Raw genomic sequence first — 21089 nt, 5'->3', positions numbered from 1 at the left:
CCTTTTATATTCACACAAATTTTCTTCCCTTTTTATGAAGATTTGAATTTACCCATGTCTGTCCAGAAGGCCAGACCTCAAGTTTAAACCTCAAACTTTAAACCTCAAGTTTAAACCTTGAGGGAGGTGTAGCAAGCCCGGGTCCGGATGGCTGCGGGGTTTATTCCTGCGCATCGCACCGGCCCGGGGCTGTGTTCGCCAGCCGTCGGCACGGGGCGGGATCGCTGCGGTGCTCCGGCCGGCGGGTCCCGCTGCCCCGCTGTCTCCGGCAGCCCCCGGCCCGGCTGTCACCCGGCGGGGGCGGGCCCGGGGCGGGCTCGGCTCCCGGGATTGGCGGCCCCGGGCGGCCCCGGCCCCTCGGCGGCGGAGCGGGGCGGCCCCGCCGCTCGCACTGCCTCAGTCCCCCACCCACCCTCGCGCACACGGGCACGGCCGTCGCTCCGGGGAGGCACCATGAGCACGGGCATGCGGTACAAGAGCAAGCTGGTCAACCCAGGTGAGGCGGCGGGGACGCGCGGCCGCTCCGCCCCGCGGCTCGGCGCGTCCCTGTCGCCTCACTGTGTCTCCTTTTCTCTCCCCGCTGCCGGTCCCCGCCGCGGGCATCCCGCCCTGGCCGCGCCGCCGCGCAGAGGAGAAGCAGGTAGGTGAGGTGGGCTCCCGCCGGGCACGGCTCTCCGCGGGGATGCGGCAGCTGCCTGGGCACAGCGGCGGCTTGGCTGCATTCATCCGGGAAATAGGCTCCTTGCCTGCCGCATCCCCCCGGGTTTTGGCTTGGGTTTCTTTTTTGTCGCTGCCTTTGGGTGTGTCGAGCGGGTTCGGATGGAGAAAGGCAGCGCAGGGGCTGGCAGAGGCGTTTGGGTATTGGGAGCACGTCTCCCATCCCTCTCCCCTCCGCAGCACAGATGCGCAGACACAGCCCCGGTCCTGCCGCTCCTTGGTGCTGCAGCCGATCGGCACCTCGCAGGCGGCCAGGATTTGGGTGTTAGGGAACATCTGTTTTGCTTTGCAAAGCTAATAGCTATCTGGAGACATGCCTTTGAGTCCTGGAGCGAGAGGAGGGGTGATGCAATCAGATGACATCGACAGGTTTTTTGTTGTCTATTTGGTATTTATAGTGATTTAGGATGTTTGAAAGGAAGAGGAATCCTTCTCTGCAGAGCTTGAATGCTTAGGTAAGGGGTTATCAGGGTCCTGTGTGTCCCTCAGCACCATCATCGTGATACAGGCAATGTCTGCTATAATTGGAAGAGCCTTTCTGTCTCACAAGGCTGGGGATGGAGGTCATGGCTAACACAGTAGAGCAGTGCATGGGAAGAATCTCACCCATTCACAGCCTGACTTATGCTTGCCTTTGTGTCCAGTCTTTCTCTGAGTCTCCAATTCTGTATGAAGCAAACACCTTGCCTGCTAAGACCCTGGTACTGCACAGCCTTTTTGAGGCACAGAAGAGCAAACTAGCATTGTAGCATCTTGGGTATTCACCTGGCCATGGCAAGAGATGGTGTTTCCCTATATAATGCAGACTTGGCACTGTGCATTTTTGTGAGCTGCTGATTGCAGTGATGAGAAGAACAAAGTAAATCCAAGGGTAATAGGATAATGAGATCACCAGACACATTTTTCCCAAGCCACTTGAAGTTTTGCTAGTATTTTGCAGTTATTTGTGAGTATTGCTGTTAACTCATTTTTTTATTTCTGGATGAAAGCAATCCAGAATGTGTTCTGACATCATGGAACATTTCATGTAAGCTGTGAAATGGGGAGAAGCCTTGTGACCCCCCCAGAAACATGCTGTTCTTCAGTTAATTTGTTTTTAAATTAAGAGGGAAGCAGGTTATGTATAAGGCTCCTTTCTGCACATTCCCCAGGGGAAGAAGCGAGGTAGAGATCAGAGCAGTCTGTTGTAGATACTATCATAACTCCTGAAGGCCCTTGTCACGCTGCATAGGCAAGAGTGGGCTGGAGTCTGTAGCCCAAAGAGCCTGTGTGTGCAGGAGAGTGCAGTTCCTGCTGGGGCAGGAGAGGTCTTTCCCCCAGTGTGGAGGGGGTGGTGTGTGTGTATCTGTCCATCTTGCACTGAGTGTAGAGTGGGTCTTGCATGACAGAGCACAGTTCATTAGGGATTTGGACCAGCCCTGTTACTTGTCGATGGAAAGGGGAAACCAAGCTGTGAACACAAAGCTATCTTAAAATTAAAGTGAACATGCAAAAGCATAAGTGATTTTTATTTAGCATTTTTTAAGAGCAGGAGTTTTCTTCTTGTGCTGCTTTTTCCCAATCTTCTTGCATCTGACAGCAGATAACAATTTAAAGGATTTGCTAAATGTGGTTCTTGTCTGAATTTTTCAAAAATTATTATAAAAAACTATTTTTAATGAATATTTGGGAAATGAAGTGGGCTTCTGAGAGGGCAGTACAATAGATTGCATGTAAGTGGGGTTACCTTTGGTAAAGTCTTAATAATATTCATGACTTACTGAGTCCATAGAATAGAACAATTTGGTGTCAGAGAATGTGTCTTCATTCTCCCTCACAGCATGGTCAGGGCTGATGCATTGTCTGGGTTCAGAGTACTCTGATTTGCAGGTTGGGCTCCTAATTGCCACCATTCATCAGGAAAAAATAACGGTAGATTCTCACTGTCTCTGATTTCCAAGGAATGATCTCTTAATTATTGAAGTCAGTGGAGGTTTGCTGCTGGTCTCTGTGTGCAGATCATCCAGCATTCTCAGGGGAAGGGCTGTGGTTTAAGAGCCTGAGCTGGTGTGAAGCTCTATGGCAGGTTGCCTGGTGTCATCAAGCTCCTCAGTTTTGTTATACTTTAGTTCAGCACCTCTTGAAGAGGGATGATTTTTCTCCTAACAATTTATTTAGCACTGGATCACTAAGAGGGATTCTCGTGGTGAAGCTGGGTAGGAAATGAAGCAATGACTAATGTCCCATGTGCAGAAGAGTAGGCCATGTGCAGGGAAACCCAGCAATTTGTCAAGAGTATTGACCTGAGAACCAAACAGGGCAAGTGCAGCGGATGGATGCTTTGCCAAAGCCTGAGGTGTTGCTGTGGGAGTACTAAAGGTGAAACCTCCCAAGTACCTGGTTAAACTGGAGTCTCCTGGCACACTCTTGCACATCGTGCCTCCTAGTTTGTGTTGTTGGCGTGTGTGTGTTTGGGGTGTTACCTCGCCATGTCTCTGAAGCTGGCTCCTGCTCATTCAGGCTCATGTCTCTAATGTTCTTTGAAGTCATTGTTTCTTTTTAAATCAGGAGGATGGGAACCTCTCCTTCCCTAGTTGATCTCTCCCCACCCCATCAACTTGCAAAGTTGTTTGGGTGTGGGAGCAGAGACTATCTGGTGGATCCAGTTCTTTCAGTGCATTTGAAATTACAGGGCTGTGCCTTTTGCATTCAGCTTGATCCTTTTTTTCTACTTGAACATATTTTGAAGTGGTCTGCTTGTCAGTAAAAATATGCATGGGGGGCTGTGTATAGAGAAGATGCTGTGCAAAAGGTAGTTTGATTGGAGGAGTGGTTTCAGTGGAGTCATTGCAAAGCATGGGGAACTGAATTAATTGCCTTTGTGTTTCAGTTTTTGAGAATGTGGTTTTATATGTCAAAAACTTATATGCAGACTCCTCTGGCTTTTTCTTATTAAAAAAAGGAGCAGAGATTTCTAGCATTCCTGGAACAGTAGATATTGCAACAGCAGACATGTCTTGTGTCTAAAATAGCAACTGTGCCAACACAGAGCACCATTTTTAAGGTCAACTTTCAACCCCAACCTTGCCTACCAGAGAAACACTGGCTGGTGGAAATCCCCCAGTTCTCTGTTCATGTGTGCTGAACTGCCTTCTCCTTTTCTCTACTGTGCTTCTGGCGAAATAAGCCCCGGTGGGCTTACAGGAAAGTGTATCCTCTGAAATGTGACACTGCACAGTGCTGAGGCACCTGAGATAGTTGTAGATACTGCCCTTGGCACACTGAGGACAACTCCAGTGCGGGCAGCTGCTGATGACCAAGAGCAGATTAAGAGGAGGGAAAAGTGGTGATTCTTTGTGCCTTGAGCTGGTTGAACACGACCTAATGTGACCCTCAATTTCTGTGTAGATACCTATGTGGGGGAAATAGATTAGCTGAGTTTTGTGAAATGTGTGATGAGAAGTATCATCTGGATGGTAGCTTCTCTTGTACAGTAACTGTACAACAAAGACGACAAGCAGAGCTTAGTCTTTACGGAATCTCCCCAAAGTCTCTGCTGGAGGAGCTTGGAGGATTTGTACCTGCACTGTACCTGTGTGGCATTGCCATCTTTCACTTTAGTGTTTTCCCATACAATAGCAGTTCTTATAGTCTTGTGACTAGGGGAAAGTTATTGCTTGTTCAGAAAAGTATGGAACCTGGAAGGAGAACAGACTACCACTGATTTTTAATCTTCTCAGAATTAAACCAATTATTTTATAATTGTGATTCTTTGAGTCATTGGAGGCAGTGGTATGGATCTGTGTTCCTGCACTGTATCAATTCAGGGTGGTTGTGGTGAGGTGGTTTTTTTTTTCCCTCAGAGAAAGCAAAATTATGTTTGCAGCTGTCTAATGGGATATTTCACCACAGCTGGATAGTCTCACTGTGTCATAGCTCACCCTGGGTGAGGCTGTTTCTCTTTGACTCCCCACATTAATGTCTCTTCCAACCCCTGTGTTTTCCAACCCTGGTCATGCATCCTGGCTACCAAATGCGCCTGCCAGAAAGGGAGTAGCAAATTAGTCACAGAATCTGGAGGTAAATACTGGAAGCACTCTTAAAGCAGCACATCCCGGCTTGTTTTTCTGATGTCCCAGTGTATCTTGGCCAGACATAGCACAGGAGTTGAAGCTTTTACTTCTCTGTGAAAAGCCTTGTGTGTTTCATTAATTTTTTTTGGCCCAATGTAAAAGACAGTATTGGTCCCTTGCCCTCCAAGCTGGGCAGAGGCTCAGTGCTCAGAGCAGTGTGTCAGGACTGGGGTGGGACTGCAGCAGGTCAGGAGGTTCGGCCCTGCCTGTCCTTCTGCTGTGCATCTGTCTAAACAGCCTGACTGCAGGAGGCCCTGTGTCACAGATGGGCTGTTCTGGGCCGGGCTGGGAAGTTCATCCTGGGCACTTGGACTTTTTTTTTCCCCCATTCTTTGTCTGCTTGGCTACTTGGAAAACGACTGTGAAAAGAGGTCAGCACATGGACTTTGTGGTGAAACAGAACCACTGGAGAGCTGGGCACAGATTCTGTCTCCTCCTGCTGCTGCTGTCTGCCTTCAATTATTTATGCTCCAAATGGATGAAACAGTTGTGAGTGCAGGGCAGGGGAGAGGTTCAGCCCTCTCAATGCAAGTACCAATCTGCAGTTTATGGAAAGGAGAAGTAAGTGCTTCCTGCACAGGATTTTTGTCACTTCAATTTCCCTGCCCAGATACTTGAGTGCAACTCCAAAGTTCTGCTGCACTTGTGTGAGTTGTGCAGGGCTGTTCCAGTCACATTAACTAAATGCGTAAATTTGGCAGATGCTAGGGCCTGATCCTTGCTGAGGTTAAGGAAATAGGAACAACCTTCATTTAACCCCAGGAAATGCTTGTGACACTTGTTCAGCTGCAGACTGCTGGGGCTTTGCAAAAGACAGCTTGCAATTACAGAGGGGAGAATGTTGGTGCCGTTTGAACAAAGGAGAAACACAGTCCCTGGGGTGCTTTCAGTCTCCAAAGTCAAGGAGTCTCTTACAACCACTTATGTTCTCAGAAATGTTACTGGATTCATGCTGATGCTGTTCTTCATTTGATGGTTCTAGCAATAAATGTAAGGGGCTTGTGTTTGGACAGTTCCTTGGAAAAGCTGAGGAAAAGCAAGTCAAGAGAGAGAAACAACTGGTGGAGCTCAGGGTCTTCTAGAACCCATATTGCCCAGTTTTAGTCTAAGTTGCTGTTCATTAAATACCCATAAAATGGGCATCTTGGAAATCCAGGGGAGATTCCACCTCATCCAGCTGGTTGGTCGCTGTGCCAGGCCAGGCTGGGTACCTGCTGTGTATCTCTAGAGCTTTGCCAAATTAGTTTTAACTGTTCAGTCCAAGGGGTTTCCCTAGCTGTCTTGGGACACTCCACTGCCCACAGTGGTGGTTCCTATAAGCATGCTGCAGTTACTGTTCATATGTGCTGAAACCAAGCCTGGGGAGCTCGGCTCTATCCTTAATACTTCAGGTACTTCTTGCTAAGATACCTCTTAGCTAAGATTAGAGGATTCCTTTCTCATTCCCAGTTCAAATTTCTCTTCCAGTTCAAATGGCCTCTCTGTTACTTTTCTTCTTGGATAGCAGAACATGAACTGGAGGACGCATTCTTTGCTTACCTGTAGGGCTTTCTTGCCTGACCAACACTAAGGCTTTGTCCCCTTCTTGCCCAAGGCAAAGGTTTCCCTGTGACAGTGAAACCACACAGGATAATGCTCTACTCGTGAAAGAGACGTGTGGCACCTCTAATACCTGTGTGATTTCAGATGTTTGTGAAGTGTATGCAAGTTGTTTCATAGCATACTGGAATAATTCCCATAAGGGCTGTCTTTTGTGTGTGCGCATGCCTGCAGTGTGGTTAGCCTTGAAGCACAGGAAAAAATGTTTGTCTGCTGTTACACATTCCTTTTCTCCCAGAGATTTGTCCCTGGAGCTGTGAAGAGGTTTGCAGTCATCTTGTTCCCACAAAAGTGTTCAGGAGCTGGATTTGTGTGTGGTGCTGGGATCAGATGCCAGAACATATGCTCCTCATCAGTATGTATATGCGCTGCTGTTCATCCATGACTTGGTTTTCAGAAACACTGTTCAGCATGAGCAGTGGAAGGCAGCAGTGCATGCTGAGAAGAAAGATTTGGATGTATAAAGCTGACTGTAAGGGCTGGGGTGCAGGAGATGGAACAGATCTGTAAGAGCTAGTTTTGTTTTAGGACTGAATGGGGTGATATTCTTCATTCCTTCTCTTTTGTATTTCCAGTGTATTAATTGAAATCTGTTATGATTTGCTAACATTAATCTCTAGACTGCTGTCCCTTCCCTCAGTCGTCATTCCCTGCCCACAAGGCTGGTACCCCAGCAGCATCACGGCAGCCAAGTGCCTGGGTGGTTGCGAGGAGAGTGTGCTGAAAAGGTGCAGAGACTGTTTTGCTAATGGGCAAAGCTTGGCTAAGTGTTGGCCAAGAGCTGAAGAGGAAGTGAAACCCTGCACAAGCATCTGCAAGGGTGTAACGCCAAGAGGGGGAGGAGAATTGTTTTGTTTCTGGCTTGAGTACAACTGTCCACTCCTGAAGTCAAAAGAAATAAGAGAAGTTGAGGCTGAAGCTGAGCTCTGGAAGAGGGACATAGCTGTGCTGTGCAGGGCAGGGCAGGGCAGCACAGGGATGCTCAGGTGGCAGAAACCTCTCTGAACACAGCTGTGCAGCCCTCGGGCTGCCCCGGGCTGGTGCCATGCCTTGGCAGCTGGGCTGAGGGAGGCTCAGGGTTAACGCTGGGCAGTGCAGCACTGGAGGATCTTAGGCTGTGGTTCATGCAAGCCTGGGGCTCTGTGGGGTGTGAGCCAGTGTAGTTTGAAGTCAGTCAGAGGTGGGAAGCCCTTACTAGATCAACTCCAGTTGTTCACTCAGCTCTTAAATCTGGGCTGTTTCTCTGCGCAGTGGCCATGGCTGACAGCAGTAACAGCTGTGCTCACCCTGCCCTGACTCCTGCTGGGGCCAGAGGGCAGCGAGTGCCTGACCCTGCCTGTGCTGCAGGACCACTCTGTGCCAAGGAGAGGGAGACCTGAGCTTTGTGCAGCTCAGCCCTTTGCTCTTCCGGGGATCTTTGGGAGTGCCCTGTTTGTCTTGGAGCTTGTTAGCCAGTGTGTCCAGGGTGTGTGTAGGAGCTGGGAAGGCCCGTCTCTGCCTGACCCCACCCGAGGCAGTTGGTGCCGTTCTCCCAGAATGACTCCTGGCAGGGAAACTGGGAGCTGGGAGCGCAGACTGAGCAAATAAACTACAGGATCATGAGTGCTAGCTGCTGGAGACTGGCCATGAGAAGTGAGCCCGTCCCACTGACCTCTGGACATTCTCAGTGCAGGAGCAAGGGAGGGGAAAGAGATGCACTCAGCTTGTGGGAAAAAGAGGCTCCAAGGGCTTAACATCTTCCTTGTGCCTTCTGTGAGGCAAAGCCCATGGCAGTACAGATGTGGCTCCAGTGATTACATTTCATTTTACCTCGCAGACCCCGCTGCATGGAGCTGTGTGAACACACACATGAAAGCACAAGCCAGGCCTTTTACTGCTATAGTTTGTATTGCAATTATTTTTAAGATTACTTCCCAGGCAAGTCACTTTGCTTTCAGCTTTTTGTAATGTCTCCTGGCTATTTCCTCAGTGTGGGAACTATTTTAATCCTTCCTGACGCACTGAGCTCATTCTTGCTGTGAAACATACACACATGTAGTCTCTTTAGATCCTTCAGTCTTACATCCACTTTTATTTTCAAATAAATTACATATTGCATTAATTATATATTCAGGTGAAATGTGAGTCACAAAGGCATCTGCTGTCTGCCTGCCCTACACACATGGTCCCCTTGGCTGTGCTTTCTGTTTGGTTTAAAGCTCTCCTGAGTCTCTGCAAGTGATATGAACTCCTGGAAATGTGGGTAGGCAGTATTGGAAATGCCTGTCTGGACCAATAGTAATTTCCCTCTGCCCAAGGCCTCCTGTAAAAAATGTCAGTGAGATTTATGGCATTTAAGATCCTGTAGATTTTCAGAGGTTCCTGCTGCTTAATGAGTCTGATGCCAGCTGGGGTGAGACAGTAATAGAAGTATCAGAGCCTTCAGGAGCTGGTATTTGCCCTGTTTTGTAGGCAGTGTGCTGAAGCAAGGCAGCAGGAGTTAATTCAAGAGATGCAGCTGGTCTGCAGCAAAGCCTTGCTGTGACTGCACAGAGCCAAGATGAGCAGGAATGTGTCATTAGGACAGTGAGAGATGCTGTCAGGGATGATCTCTTGTCTCCCGGCAGTTGTTCTTGCAGTCCTGACTCTCAGAGGCTCATAGCTGGAGCAGTGCCCTGGAGCCCTGAGCTGGAGCAAGCAGAAAAGAAACTGCTCATGTCTGCTCCCAAGGTTTATACCTGTGCTGTTTGGCTGCTTACTTTAAAGAGCTCTGCCCCTCCTTGAAAGGAGCCCTTGGCAGAGTGTGTATTTATGAGGGCAGTGAGTATTGGGGAAGACAGTCATTTAGCAGAACTTGGTGCTTTTACTGAGCAATTAATCTAGGCACATGCTTGGGAAGCACTCCAGGTTCACTGAGCAGCTGGACCCTCTGGATCAGCTCTAGTCTGCCAGCAGCCCTGGGGCTAACACTTCACAGGCTCAGCACAGGCTTACAGAGGTCAGTAAGTTAGAGGCCTGTTTGCTGTGTACACCCCAGTAGTGCCACATGGACCTGCTTGGGACTACTGACCATCAGTGTGCAGCAGGAGCATGTCCTCTTGTCACCTGGGTAAGCCTCATCTGCCCTGCCCACCATCTCAGCTCACACCATGTTCACAGCATTGGACCTCACAGCAGTTTGAGTAAGCCAGAAGCACCTGGATGGAGCCCAGCGTTCCTGTTGCTCAGTGCCTGCTCTGTTCAGCAGGCCAGTCCCCGAACAGAGAGGCTGCATGCCATCTCAGAGCTGTGGGATGGCATTATTTGCAGCAGCTCTCATTAATGGCAGTGAAAGCCTTTCTGTTTGAGGTGGTAGCACTGGTCCTCAGCAGCTGCTCAGATGTCCCAGCCAGTGCCAGGCGTTTTGCTGCCTCATTTGAATGCCCAGTGTCATCTGAACATCTCCCTGCTCCTCCCATGGTCGCACTGTCATGGGCAGGTGTCAGGCAATAGCAGAATTGTTCTCTTGGTAAACAAGTGATGGTGTTATTGGAGCTGCCCCTCATGTGGCAGCAGTGCAGTGTGTGCTGGGGTTGCTAATGAGAGATGTCATGGGGCTTGTTAGTCTGAAAGCTCAATGAGCCATCTTCTGGTTCTTTGCAAAGTGTGTGGATGCTTCTTCCCCTCAGCTGCTCCTGTGCTGCATCTTGCACTAGGGTGTGTTTGGTACTGAAGTGTGTCCCTGTGAGGTAGAGCTCACAGCACATATTGGGCATTTTGGAGGACTCAGATCCATTTATCCTGACACGAATGACAGTGGATGTTCAGGAAATGTGTGGATGAGACCACTGCTCTCATTTCCTCAGACACCCTCCGTATGCTCGAGGACTAAGCTTATTTGTGGCTCCAGTGAATCCATGTATATTGGGTACCTAGAGCTTGTCCCTTAGCTAATTAGGGATTTTCCTTCATGACAAATAACTATTTTTCTTTATTATTTTTCACAAAAATAAAATAATTAGGTCATCCACCCACCTCTTGGCTGGCATCCTGCAGTAATAGGCCAGCATGTGTTTTCTTCAGAAGAGGAAGCAGGTCTTGCTTTGTATTTGCAAAGCAATGGTTTATAAAAATGAGCCTGAAAAACCTGTGAGGAGCAGTGGGATGAGAATCCACACAGAGAATAAATCTGAGAAAATAAATCCCAGAAAATACATCCCAAGAGATCATTATTTGCCTGGCAAGTCTGAGCCCAGGCTGGGAGCCCAAGAGAACCCCTCCTCATTTTGCAGGTGACATTGGTTCCAGGCTTTGCTTGAAGATATTTATCTCTGGATTCTTAAAACATAAAGGTTTGACTCCATGCTGTGCTGCAAGTCCCAAGAGCTATTCATGGGTATCTAATCTGATTTTGCACCCAGTTCTCCTGAAAGGGCTGCAAGTGACAAATTACTCTTGGCCTGTTGTGGCTGTCACTTGAGCTGACATTGCATGGGGGTGCTGGCTCTCTGCTAACCCATCAACCAAGCAAAGCACTCCCCATCCTGCCTCACTCCTCTGCCTTACTTATGTGGCTGTTTCCATTTCCTTTGAGTTGCCTGGTAGGAAAACACAGTCTAGCAAATGCAATTTTTTCCAGTCCATTGCTTCCAAGTTCTTTCTAATGTTGCATGTTGCTGCCCCTTGTGTGTCCAACAGCCACAGCATTTACAGTCAAATGACTTTCTGTCTTCCCTACTATCTTCTTTATCTGGTTTCATTCTGGCTTCTAGAAATCCATTGTAGTCATCTCCAAGGTGACATCTTTGTGAACTCTGCTATTCCAGTGCCTGTTATGTTAGCATCTCTCATCTTACATCTCATGTACTTTACCATTTTTGTTATTTTTCAGGTGAGCCCAGAAAGAAATTAATGAAATCAGCAATACCACAGAAAAATTCTCAGGAGAGAGGATTCCACAATTATCTGTTCTTTATGATCAGGACTGTATTATTAAATTGCTGATAACAGTTTTGCTACAGGGCAAGTAGCGAGTATATTGATCACTCTGACCGGATAATCTTTATAGTGGAAATCCTGTTCAAATTGGGTTGCCTGGCCTGGCTGCAGTATTTTATACAGAATTATCAGTGGTGAGATTTGCCAAGATTGCGGAGTTGGGTTGTAAACCCCCATGCCTTTTTTTTTTTTTAAAATCATAAGAGCAACTCTGATCTTCTTTTTCCTAGTACAAAACTCCGTGGAGCCTTGTGACACGATGGCAGAGTTATTGAGTGTTTGCATGGCAATGGTGTGTGGAGCCTCTCTTGGGCCACAGCCCTGCAGTTTCCCACTGTGTCAGCCCAGAACTGTGGGCTCTTCCTGCCACAAATGAAGTGATCCTGCTTGCAGTGCCTCTGAAATTGTCGGTACATTTTGGATTAACCAAGGAACTGACACATTCCTCTGGTCTGGGTTGGTGGTGTAGAGATGAAAGGCAATATGCTGAAACATGAGCTTTTCCACAAAGGCCGTTGTACAATGTAGTTATTTAAAAGGCAATTTTTTTTAGACAATTTGCAATAATAGGAACCAAGGGCCAGCCTTCTTTTAATACAGATGAAAGTGCCCAACTCTTTTGAAACTGAGAGGAGCTAGATACCTCCTGTATTTTTATAAATTTGGCTCTGGTGAGCAGCCTTGTCACTGCTCTCCCCCCACCATCCCTCTCTGATCTAAGTTGCTGTGTAGCAAGAGCTCTCACCATCTCCCAGGAGGAGGCTGCTGCTGCTTCGGCATTTACACACCTGGTGCCAGGCTTACATTTGCCTTTCATGTGCTGTGGTCCATGGATTAGGTCCAGGAAAAGGGTTGCCGATGGAAAATAACTGAAAATACTGCAAGAGGTATGTTCCAGGCTGCTCTGAATGGCCCTTTCATCTTTGCCTCAAAAAAATCAGTGAGAGTTGTAGCTCTGTAAAAGGATCATGGCTGTGCTCAGGAGTGATAGACCCATTTAACATTTTAGTTTCAGTATTGGAACTGAAACTTTTACAATGCTGCTTCTATTTTTAGAGATTTGTTCAGCAGAGATGCTCCATTGCACATTAATGCTCTTAACCTCATCTCACCTTCTTTTGAAAATTGTCCTCTTTATTTTCCTTCAGACTTCTCCTTAAGCTCCTCCTGTGCCTCTCTGGCAGGAGCTGGCCAGCGGGTAGTCCCTGTTTATCACAGTGGCTGTGCTGCTTTCTGACTGCTCTGTGTGCCTGGCAGTTGTCTTGTGTGCTCAGCACAAGCCCTCTGCAGCTGGGATCACCTCTGTGTGCTCCAGCTCGGCACCCTGACGTAGGACTGTGCTCCCTGGGAGTGTAGAGCTGACTGCAGTCCACCCTCTGGATGACAAATCCAGGGCTGAGGAGCGAAGCAGTGCATTGCCCTGAGGCCTTGTGCTCCCATGTGCCTGAATCTACTTCACCCAGACTCTTCACAGCATGGAAAACTCACACAGGCTTTGCTCTTGCAGATCTTTTCTTATCTTTTGCAGTGTTGATATCTGAGGCCGTTCTTGCCTAGTTGAATTCCTCCCAGGCTCTGCTCTTTCTGGATGTGCCAGTGACAGCAAGGGTGGCAAGGCAAAGAATTTGAGAGAAGTGCAACAAAGCAGCTGCTTGCTGTAGCAAGAACATCTGTACTGGCTGGGCTCCCTGCAGTTTGGGAGTGGGTGCTTTCACCTTTAAAGTCCAACTCTAAGGCCCTTGAATAAACAGTGAAATAGGATCTGCTCTCAGGGGAACAGTTTATACAGTTAAATTTAAGTATTACTGGAAGAGTAAAACCGTTACTTCTGACTTTGCCAGGGCATCAGTGTCATTATGTCTGTGGAGTTCCTTTGCACAGAGAGATCAGGGTTTGCTTGGGAAGAGAGATTTTTCTTGAATTAGGTTACTTTATGCTGCTCTTAATATAGCAATGTTTTCACAGAATCTCTTCCATATCCTCAGGTCTTTCTGCCCCGAATATTCAACAGTCCCTCAGTGGATCTTTCCAGCCTATGGTTTCGGAGCACACCACACATGGGTGTGGGTTTGTATGTTTACCTGTGTCTTGTTTGTGAGTTACTCAAATACAGTGCAGTCTGATTCTTATTAGGCTGTCCTGCATGAAGACTTAGCTTTCGATCTGAATGGCTTTTATCTGCATTTTGAACACTTTAAAAATAAAAAAAAACAAACCAAAAAACCCCCAACATCTAGGAAAACTGGGATGATGTTGTTAGTGCATGCATCCTGTTAGCATCCTGTTAGTGCATGCACTCAAGGAACAGTTGGGTATTGGAAAAGAGTGAAGCTTAGAGCAAGCAGGAGTTTCCTGTATACAGTGCTGGTGGGACTTTTTGGGGGGACAAACAATGTGGCTTGGAGCTCTCCAGGGTGTCTGGGTGCAGGGTGAAGAGCATGACCCTTCTTCAGGGCTTTCCAGCAGTGGATTCTGAAAAGCTTGGCAGGAAGCACTGGCCCAGCCAGGGCAGATGTGGGTGTTTGCAGTGAAGTTCTTTGTGCTTAGAGGTAGCAGAACTGAAGCCCAGGATATAACAGCTTTGTCTAGAGGCATTTCTGTCTGGAGGCGATGATTTTTAGGGATACGCAGCATACTTTGATGAAGGAGTGGCTCTGCACCCCTGTGAGTCAATCACACCACAACTAAAGCTTCCCAGAGGCACTTGAGCCTCAGGATTCCCCTTAAGCCCAAATGTTCAACTTCAGACCTGTTCCTTCCACGTAGTGGTTGGTGTTTGTCAGGGCAGTGGGTGTGAAGCACGCTGTACTCCACACACTGCTGTTGGAGCTCTCCCATTGGGAGCTTGCTGGCACTGCTGTGTAGGAGATCTGTGGCCTCTCATCTCCCCAGCAAGGCAACCTGTCTGTCGGAGAGTCACTTCTCTACCAGGTCCTCACTATGTTGATGACTTCTGCTGGCATCTTACTGCGTTTAGAGGTGTGAAGCCAGAATTGGCAGAAAGTAGCTGGTGGGAATGCAGCCAGGTGGGAACAGCCTGCTGCTTCCTCTGCTGAAGCCTGATTGTGCTGCAGTGTATTTATTCCTAGTCTGTGCTGAAGAGGAGCTACCTGTACAGCCCAGGTCTGTGCCTGGTGCCAGGGGCTGAGAGAGGTTTCTTCCTCTGGTGCCCACTGCTTCTAGAAGGGCTGAAGCCCACATGAAAGAAAGGTCTTACTTTCATTGCAGTTTTGACTGGTTGTTGTCCAGGGCTGGCCTCTGGAAAGAGGCTGAGGAGCAAAGTACTCCTGGGAGATGCAGTCATGCTGTACTTCTCCTGCTGTTCAGCCCCAGGGTTGTTGTGTGATCCAAAGAAACTCTCACAGGTTTGGCAGCACACACAATCCTGAGCTCTAGTCTTCCATCTGCTTGAAGAAAGCCTAAAATTATGCAGCATGTGATCCATAGCTGCACTCGAGCATGCTCTGCCCCTTGTTCCTCTATCCACTGCATTTGCAGTAGCTCATGTCACCCCGTGGGTCATGCCCAGCATTGCTTTGCCCAGTGGCTGCTGTGGCACCAGTGAGGCCAAGGTCATGTGCAAGGGCTGCAGCTGGATTGGATTCCAAAGAGTGTATGGATCACTACAGCTATATTTGCTGACAAAATGGCCCTATCCAATGGCTGCCATTGCAGTGAGACTGGGAATTTTGGAAGAGACCCACAAAACCTGAGTACCTTTCTGTGTTGAGCAAAGTGTGGGGTGAGGGGAAAACCCCATGACTGTGTAGGAGTATGTGTGTATGACACTGATGTGTGGTGGCTGTTACTGCCTGAGGCACTGCTGGGTACTGCGGTCGGCTTAGAGCTTCCAGGAATGAGACACTGATTCATCTGTGGTCAATGTGTTTTTAAAAGAATGCCACTAAACTGTCAGTCTGGTTTCTCCTGGCCAAGTGTGACCACTGCAAGGCTCTTTTCCTTAGGGCTTCCCTGTGCTGGTGACCTGAGTTTTCATTTTCCTTTCTCAGTCTGGTTCCTCAGGCATTTGTGTTGTCTGATCCAGGTGGGAGAATCCTGCTGCCACCGTGGCCAGTGTGGCATGTGTATCATGGAGAATGGGGCTGTGCTGGAGAAACCATAGGGTTGTGGTTGTGGTGTTGGTGCTCAGAGCTGCTTTGCCAGTACAAACCATTTCCAGCACTGCCTGTGTGGGGAGATAGAGTTGGGCTGCTGCAGCTGGAGTTGGCACAAGGCAGAGCAGTGTGGCTGAGCTCATCTGACAACACCAAGCTGTGATTTCTCCCAGGTCTTCTTGGGTTTGGATTTGGGGAGTTGGGGCTTGAGTGTGGTCCTGTGTAGCTTGTGCCATACCCTGCTGTTAACTCCAAGCAGTTTCTGCCAGGTTTGTTCTTGCAGGGGAAGGAGGGAGGGTGGAGGGTTCGGATGGCAGTTGACTGGGAGGCAGAGATAAATGAAGTGCTGAGCTCTTAATGGGGAACATGCTCCATTGGTTTGGGTTTGCCTCCCCACCCATCCCACTCTTTTTAATCTGTGGCACAGTCTTGGGAGCAGTTTGAGAACGGAAGTGATTTCAGACTGGAGGTGACCTCATCCGTCTCCAGCTCTGAGGCGGAGCAGTGTTTGGAGGCCCAGCCAGAGCTTATGATGCTCTTTGAATGATGCAGGTGAGGGGCTGAGGCTGCAGGAGAGCCCTGTGTCTCCTGCCCAGTGGGGTGCTCTGGGCATGGCCAGGGGTACAGCTGTGCTAGTGGGTATGAAGTGGGTGGTGGCTGTGGGGGTTTTTATCTTTCCGTTCTCATCTTTCTACATGCTAGAGTGGGGAGAAGTAGGAAGGAGAAGTCAAAAAAGCAGAGTCCGAAAAATGCAGCTGGACACGTCACATATCAGAGCAGTTAGTTCCTGATGAAAAGTCCAGCCCTGTCCTGCAGGGTGCTGAGCTGTGCCCATCTGGAAAACATGCTCAGTGTGATCATGTATTGTGTGGAAAAGTGCAGAAGGTATGTGCATGGATGGAAGAGTCCCTGCTGGGTTCTTTGAATCTGAGGGCCTTGTGAATCAGTAGAAAAGAGGATCAGAGCCCTCCTGGAGGCTTTGCTTTTTAAGAGCTGAGATGTCAGTGAGAAATCTGGGAGATCTGAGGATCTGAAGCATGGGGTGGGAGCCAGCTGGGGTGTCAGCTTCAGGTCCAGATAGCGATGAGGAGCTCATGAAACCACAGACAGGTGCTACTTGCAGAAACTGCCAGAGAACTCTGCTTCCTGACATGGTAAAGGGCCCTTCCTCCTGCCTTGATGTCTGCTATTTTGAGTTGGCCAAGATTTTCTGTTGCACAGTTGGAGCCTAGAGTCCTTGGACTCCGCTGGTGTCCAGCAAGCCCAGCTCTATCCTGGATGCTAGAGCTGGTCTGCCAGGTGCAGCTCTGGACTTCAGTAAATGTCCATGTTTTTCAGTAAGGACAGCTTCCAAGTGCTGTTTCACAAGCTGTGTGGGGGAGTCCAGCCACTTCCTCTTAAGCTTAGTTGTCTTCTGGCTCCAGCTCAAGCTGAAGAGATGCTGGGCTGTGGCGGGCTACGGCTGGGAAAATAAAAGCAGTCTTTTCTCATGTCTCTGTGGCTGTGCGGCTGCAGAAACTCCCTGTAGCTGGGTAGGCAGATTGGAGGGGGATACATTGACTGGAAGAATTTGCTTTTCTCTTGGCCTTGTCCCAGGTGGTATCAAGACTCTTGCTTGGACATAAATTCGCCTCTCACTGCTAAACAGGGAGTTTAACCATTCGTGGGATCTAGCAAGAGACTTTCTCCAGCTCTCCTGCCCCTCTTCCCTGTTGCACTGGGAGCAGGGGCTGAAAATGGATACTGTTATGACTATGTCACAGTGAGGACAAGACTTTGCAGTCCCACTTTTCTCCTTCTTGCCTCAGAATTGTCTCCACGCCTGTGTGTGATGAAACAATCTCAAAGTGCGTGGACAAACAGGGATTTTGTATTAAAAAATGTCTCTTTTTTCCCCTCTGCTCAGCATTCTGCAGCTGTCCCCATGACACAGAAGTGCAATGACAGGTGACTAGGGCTGGCTGGGTGACACAGGAGCTCTGCCATGTCTTTGAGAAGGAGTTTGGGTCAGTGCAGCCCCAAGAGAGGTTTTGCTGCAGTCAGTGGTGAAGGATGCATGGTGCCAGCACTTGCTGCCTGGCAGGGCTCAGGACCTTGGCAGCCCCTGCATCTGCAGCCTTTGTGTGTGAGCCCCAGCAGCATCCCAGAAAGGAACCATTATCCCCAAGCCCTGCCTGTTGCCGAAGTCAGGAGGGCACAATAAAGATGTGTCCCAGCAGCAGCCTGGAGCTACTCGTGTGTCGGGAACAAATGAGGCTTTGTACCAGGCGCTGCCTCTGGTGGGAGGTTTGTCAGCTCTGGAGCTGGGATGGTAACACGGGGCTCTGTGCCCAGCCCTGCTGTGCTGCTCAGGGCCTCCCCCGATTCAGGGCAGGGTCACTGGTTTTCCCTTCTCTGGGGGAGGTCTTGGCAGCAGCTCCTGCTTGCCTGAACACAGCTTTGCCCAGTGGGCTGGGAGCTGCAGGAGGCAGGAATCCCCTGGCTCTCAGGTTCAGCAGCCCTGTGCTCTGTGGCCTGGAGCTGTGCATGTGCAGGTTGTGTGTGCCCTCTGCAATGCATTAAGTCCCCAGGAGCAGCCTCAGGGTGACTGGGACAGGACAGGCTGCAACAGACAGGATGATAATGTCACTGTCTGGAGCTTTGAGGAGAAATGTCTCCTGGGAAGATTTCAGCAGGGCAGGGCTGAGTGGGACAGCTTGACAGTATGTGATAGCAAAGCAAAGGCAGATTGGAGGAGCAAGGGAAGCTCCTGTGCTCGGGCTGTTACACCAGACACTTGAGCTACAGGAGGATACACTTTAGAAAGCTCTTTTCCAGCTATTGAGAATGGACCTGAGGTCTGGCTGCTCTTGCACCTCTGGCTGCAGCATCAGTGCCATGTTGATGTGGGGCTGGGCATGGTGGTGCCAAGTGATCCAGAACTGCCCTCTCCAGAGCAGTGTGGTTGGAGGTGAGATAATCAAAAACACATTGGGGCAGAGGACAAGATCATTTTGGGAAGGATCCCTCCATGAAGCTGTGTAGGATGCTTTAAGATTTTGGTTTTGTGGCAGCTACGTTCAGCTGGTTGCTGCTACTACAGTATCACAGGGTGTTACTGTTGCTGTGTTTTGTTCATGCTGTGTTTGTTCATTCCATCCTTTCTCACCTAAGAGCATTGTTCTCCAGGAACTCTCAGTTCTGCTGTCTCCAGTCAAGACTAGGAAGATTTTATTGTGAAGGAAAGGAGAATTTAGTACATGTTCTGCTGCTCTCTGCTGTTCTTGTGAGGCACCAGCTCATCCAAAAGGAAGGAATCTCTGAAGTGAATTGCAGGGCCCATGGGTAGGCTAAAAGGAGCATAATGTCTCTTCTGGCTCTGAAAAAATGTGTGGTCAGAAAGGAAGCAAGAAACACAGGAAAAGGGTAGTTGCCGAACACAAACTGCCAAGAATTAAGCAATCCACTTTATAGTATGAATGCTCCTGTTGAGCAAGAGGACTGTTTTCCCTCCCCAGGCAGGTGTGACTGGTAAAACGAGGTGGCAAAGTCCTCCCAAAGTTCAGCTGCCAGACAGGGCCAATACTGCCTTAGCCCTCCCTACACAGGGTGTCCCCAGTTTTTATCCCTTTCCTCCTCCAACCAGTTTTGGAAGGTGCTTAGACTCTCCCATGGTACCTGCTGCCATTTTCATCTCCATTCTTCTGTGCTTATGTGCTGCATAGGCACCACTGGCAGATTTTGCTCTTTTGTGGGGCAGCTGGGTATGTGGTTAGCCCAAGCAGTGTGTACATAAAAATGAATGCATGGAAGAGGTGTCTAGGTAAAGATTTCTTTGCACAACATGATATCTGCAGGATCCTAATACAGAAAGAGATCCCAGTAGCTGTTAATTTAGGGATCCTGGCTTATCAGTGGCAGATTCCTTTTGAGAGGGCAGGCCAAGAGATGTGTAAACAGCTTTATCAACCCCTCCTCTGCTGTGGTACCATGCAGAGCAGTCATTTGGTGTAGTTTTGCGTGGTAGCAAGCCCTCTGTCCCTTCAGAGAAGTTGCCTGTAGGTGGATATATGATGGAGCTGGTCACAAAATCAATGTGGGAGGGCTGCAGTGCCTCCCAGGTTTTCACATTGCAAAAGGGAGGTGTTAGGTCACTCTGGGAAGGGTGAATTTAGTCTCTGTCCCAACTGGCTGGCTGTTCACTCCCTGTGAGCTCCAGAAAGCAATGCCTCTGGAGTTCTTTGCTGTGTAGATAAATGAGCCAGCACATAAATGGAAACAGATGGCTCCATCTCAGTGGTTAGTGGTTGGGAATCTTTCACTGCTGCAAAACTGCTAATGAAGTTTTGGGCTGGACTGAAGCAGACGAGGCTGCTGTGCTGGTGGGATGTGCTGGCTCTCGGCACTGTGCTGGGGTGCCTCTTACTGCCCCTCTGTCACAAGAGCACCAAGATTGCTGAGCCAACCCCCCAGCCTGGCAAACTGTGCTGTGCCCTGCAACAGCCTCAGACAGGATGTTCATCTGGGTACTGCAGAGCCACCAGGAGCTGTCAGTGTCCATCAGTCTTGGTAAATGATCTCTGTGGACATCCTTACTGTGGGTTCCAGACCTTGCAATTCGCACCTGTATTATGGAAGGGCATGGGGAGCCCTCTAGTATCTCACGCATTCCCTGCTGAGACACTGAGCCAGACACTTCTCCATCCAAGGTCATTTGCTCTGCTTCACTACAAACACAGACTAACTAGTCTTATTTTTTCGATACTGGTCAACATCTCCCTGATAAGGAGAAGCAACACTCAGCAGTTACTGCCTATTACTCTTAAGCTTGGAAGAAACTTTGTTTAAATTCCCTTTGACAGCACAGTTTGATTTAGATGTTCAGTGACTTGAAGTTTTCTCCCATCATCACATAAAATGTGAATCTTCAGTCACACTGCAGGGCACAGGGAAGTGGTGAGTTGTGCAGCAAAGGTGTAACCAGGCTTGGTGTTTGCTGGAGCAAGTAGGTGATGGAGAAGGGGAGAGAAAGGTGTTGGAAAGCATTTCTTGATTCTGTTTTTGATTATTCTGACAGCTCCCCCCCAGGCACGCCTCAGTGTCTGCGATGGCAGGGTACAAGGAGCCAATGTGAACACTGCATGGCTGCACAGCCGCAGGCAAGTGGGGAACAATCCTGGTCCCCAGCTGCCTTGCTGCCCTTACCTTTTCTTCTTCATTCGTGCAGCAAACTGCCAGGCTCTGTATCTGCCTGGGCGGTTCCACAGCTGTGCTGGAGGCCCACAACACATCTTGCTGGGGACCTCCTCGGGCAGCTGGGGCTGTGATGCCCTTTGGGAACACTGTGCCTTGCTGCCGCCGTGATCTGGCATGGGCACCGGTGTGTGCCAGGCCCTGGGAAGCCCAGTCAGGCTGCAAATGGTGGAAGAGGCATTGACTGCTCAACGGCTGCAGTGTCTCAGCCTCGTGGCCTGTGAGCCTGGCACAGCTGGGTAATGCTCCATCCAGCTTTTGGTGGGCAGCCAGCAGTGGGCTGGCATGGATCACAGGGGAGAGAGCCAGCTGCAAGATCCTGGAATCTTCTGAAAGGCATTTCAAAGCCCCTTCCATG

At 49.2% G+C, this 21089-nt stretch overlaps 1 protein-coding gene across 1 annotated transcript in view; it reads left to right on the top strand.

Moving 5' to 3' along the window:
- The first annotated feature begins 379 nt into the window (after positions 1–379).
- Positions 380–21089, top strand: part of SEPTIN5 (septin 5) — a 43342-nt gene continuing 22632 nt past the window's right edge. Inside the window, exons 1-2 of the mRNA XM_085075831.1 lie at positions 380–496; positions 630–640. Of these exons, the coding sequence (XP_084931957.1) occupies positions 454–496; positions 630–640 (54 nt within the window). The 5' untranslated portion in view covers positions 380–453. The remainder of the gene's footprint in view (positions 497–629; positions 641–21089) is intronic.

Source organism: Lichenostomus cassidix, chromosome 15 (genome assembly GCF_008360975.1).
Source record: "Lichenostomus cassidix isolate B80296 chromosome 15, HeHo_3.0, whole genome shotgun sequence".
Lineage (NCBI taxonomy): Eukaryota > Metazoa > Chordata > Aves > Passeriformes > Meliphagidae > Lichenostomus > Lichenostomus cassidix.
Note: the sequence above shows the minus strand (reverse complement) of the source record. Positions and strands in the feature narration are given on the sequence as shown.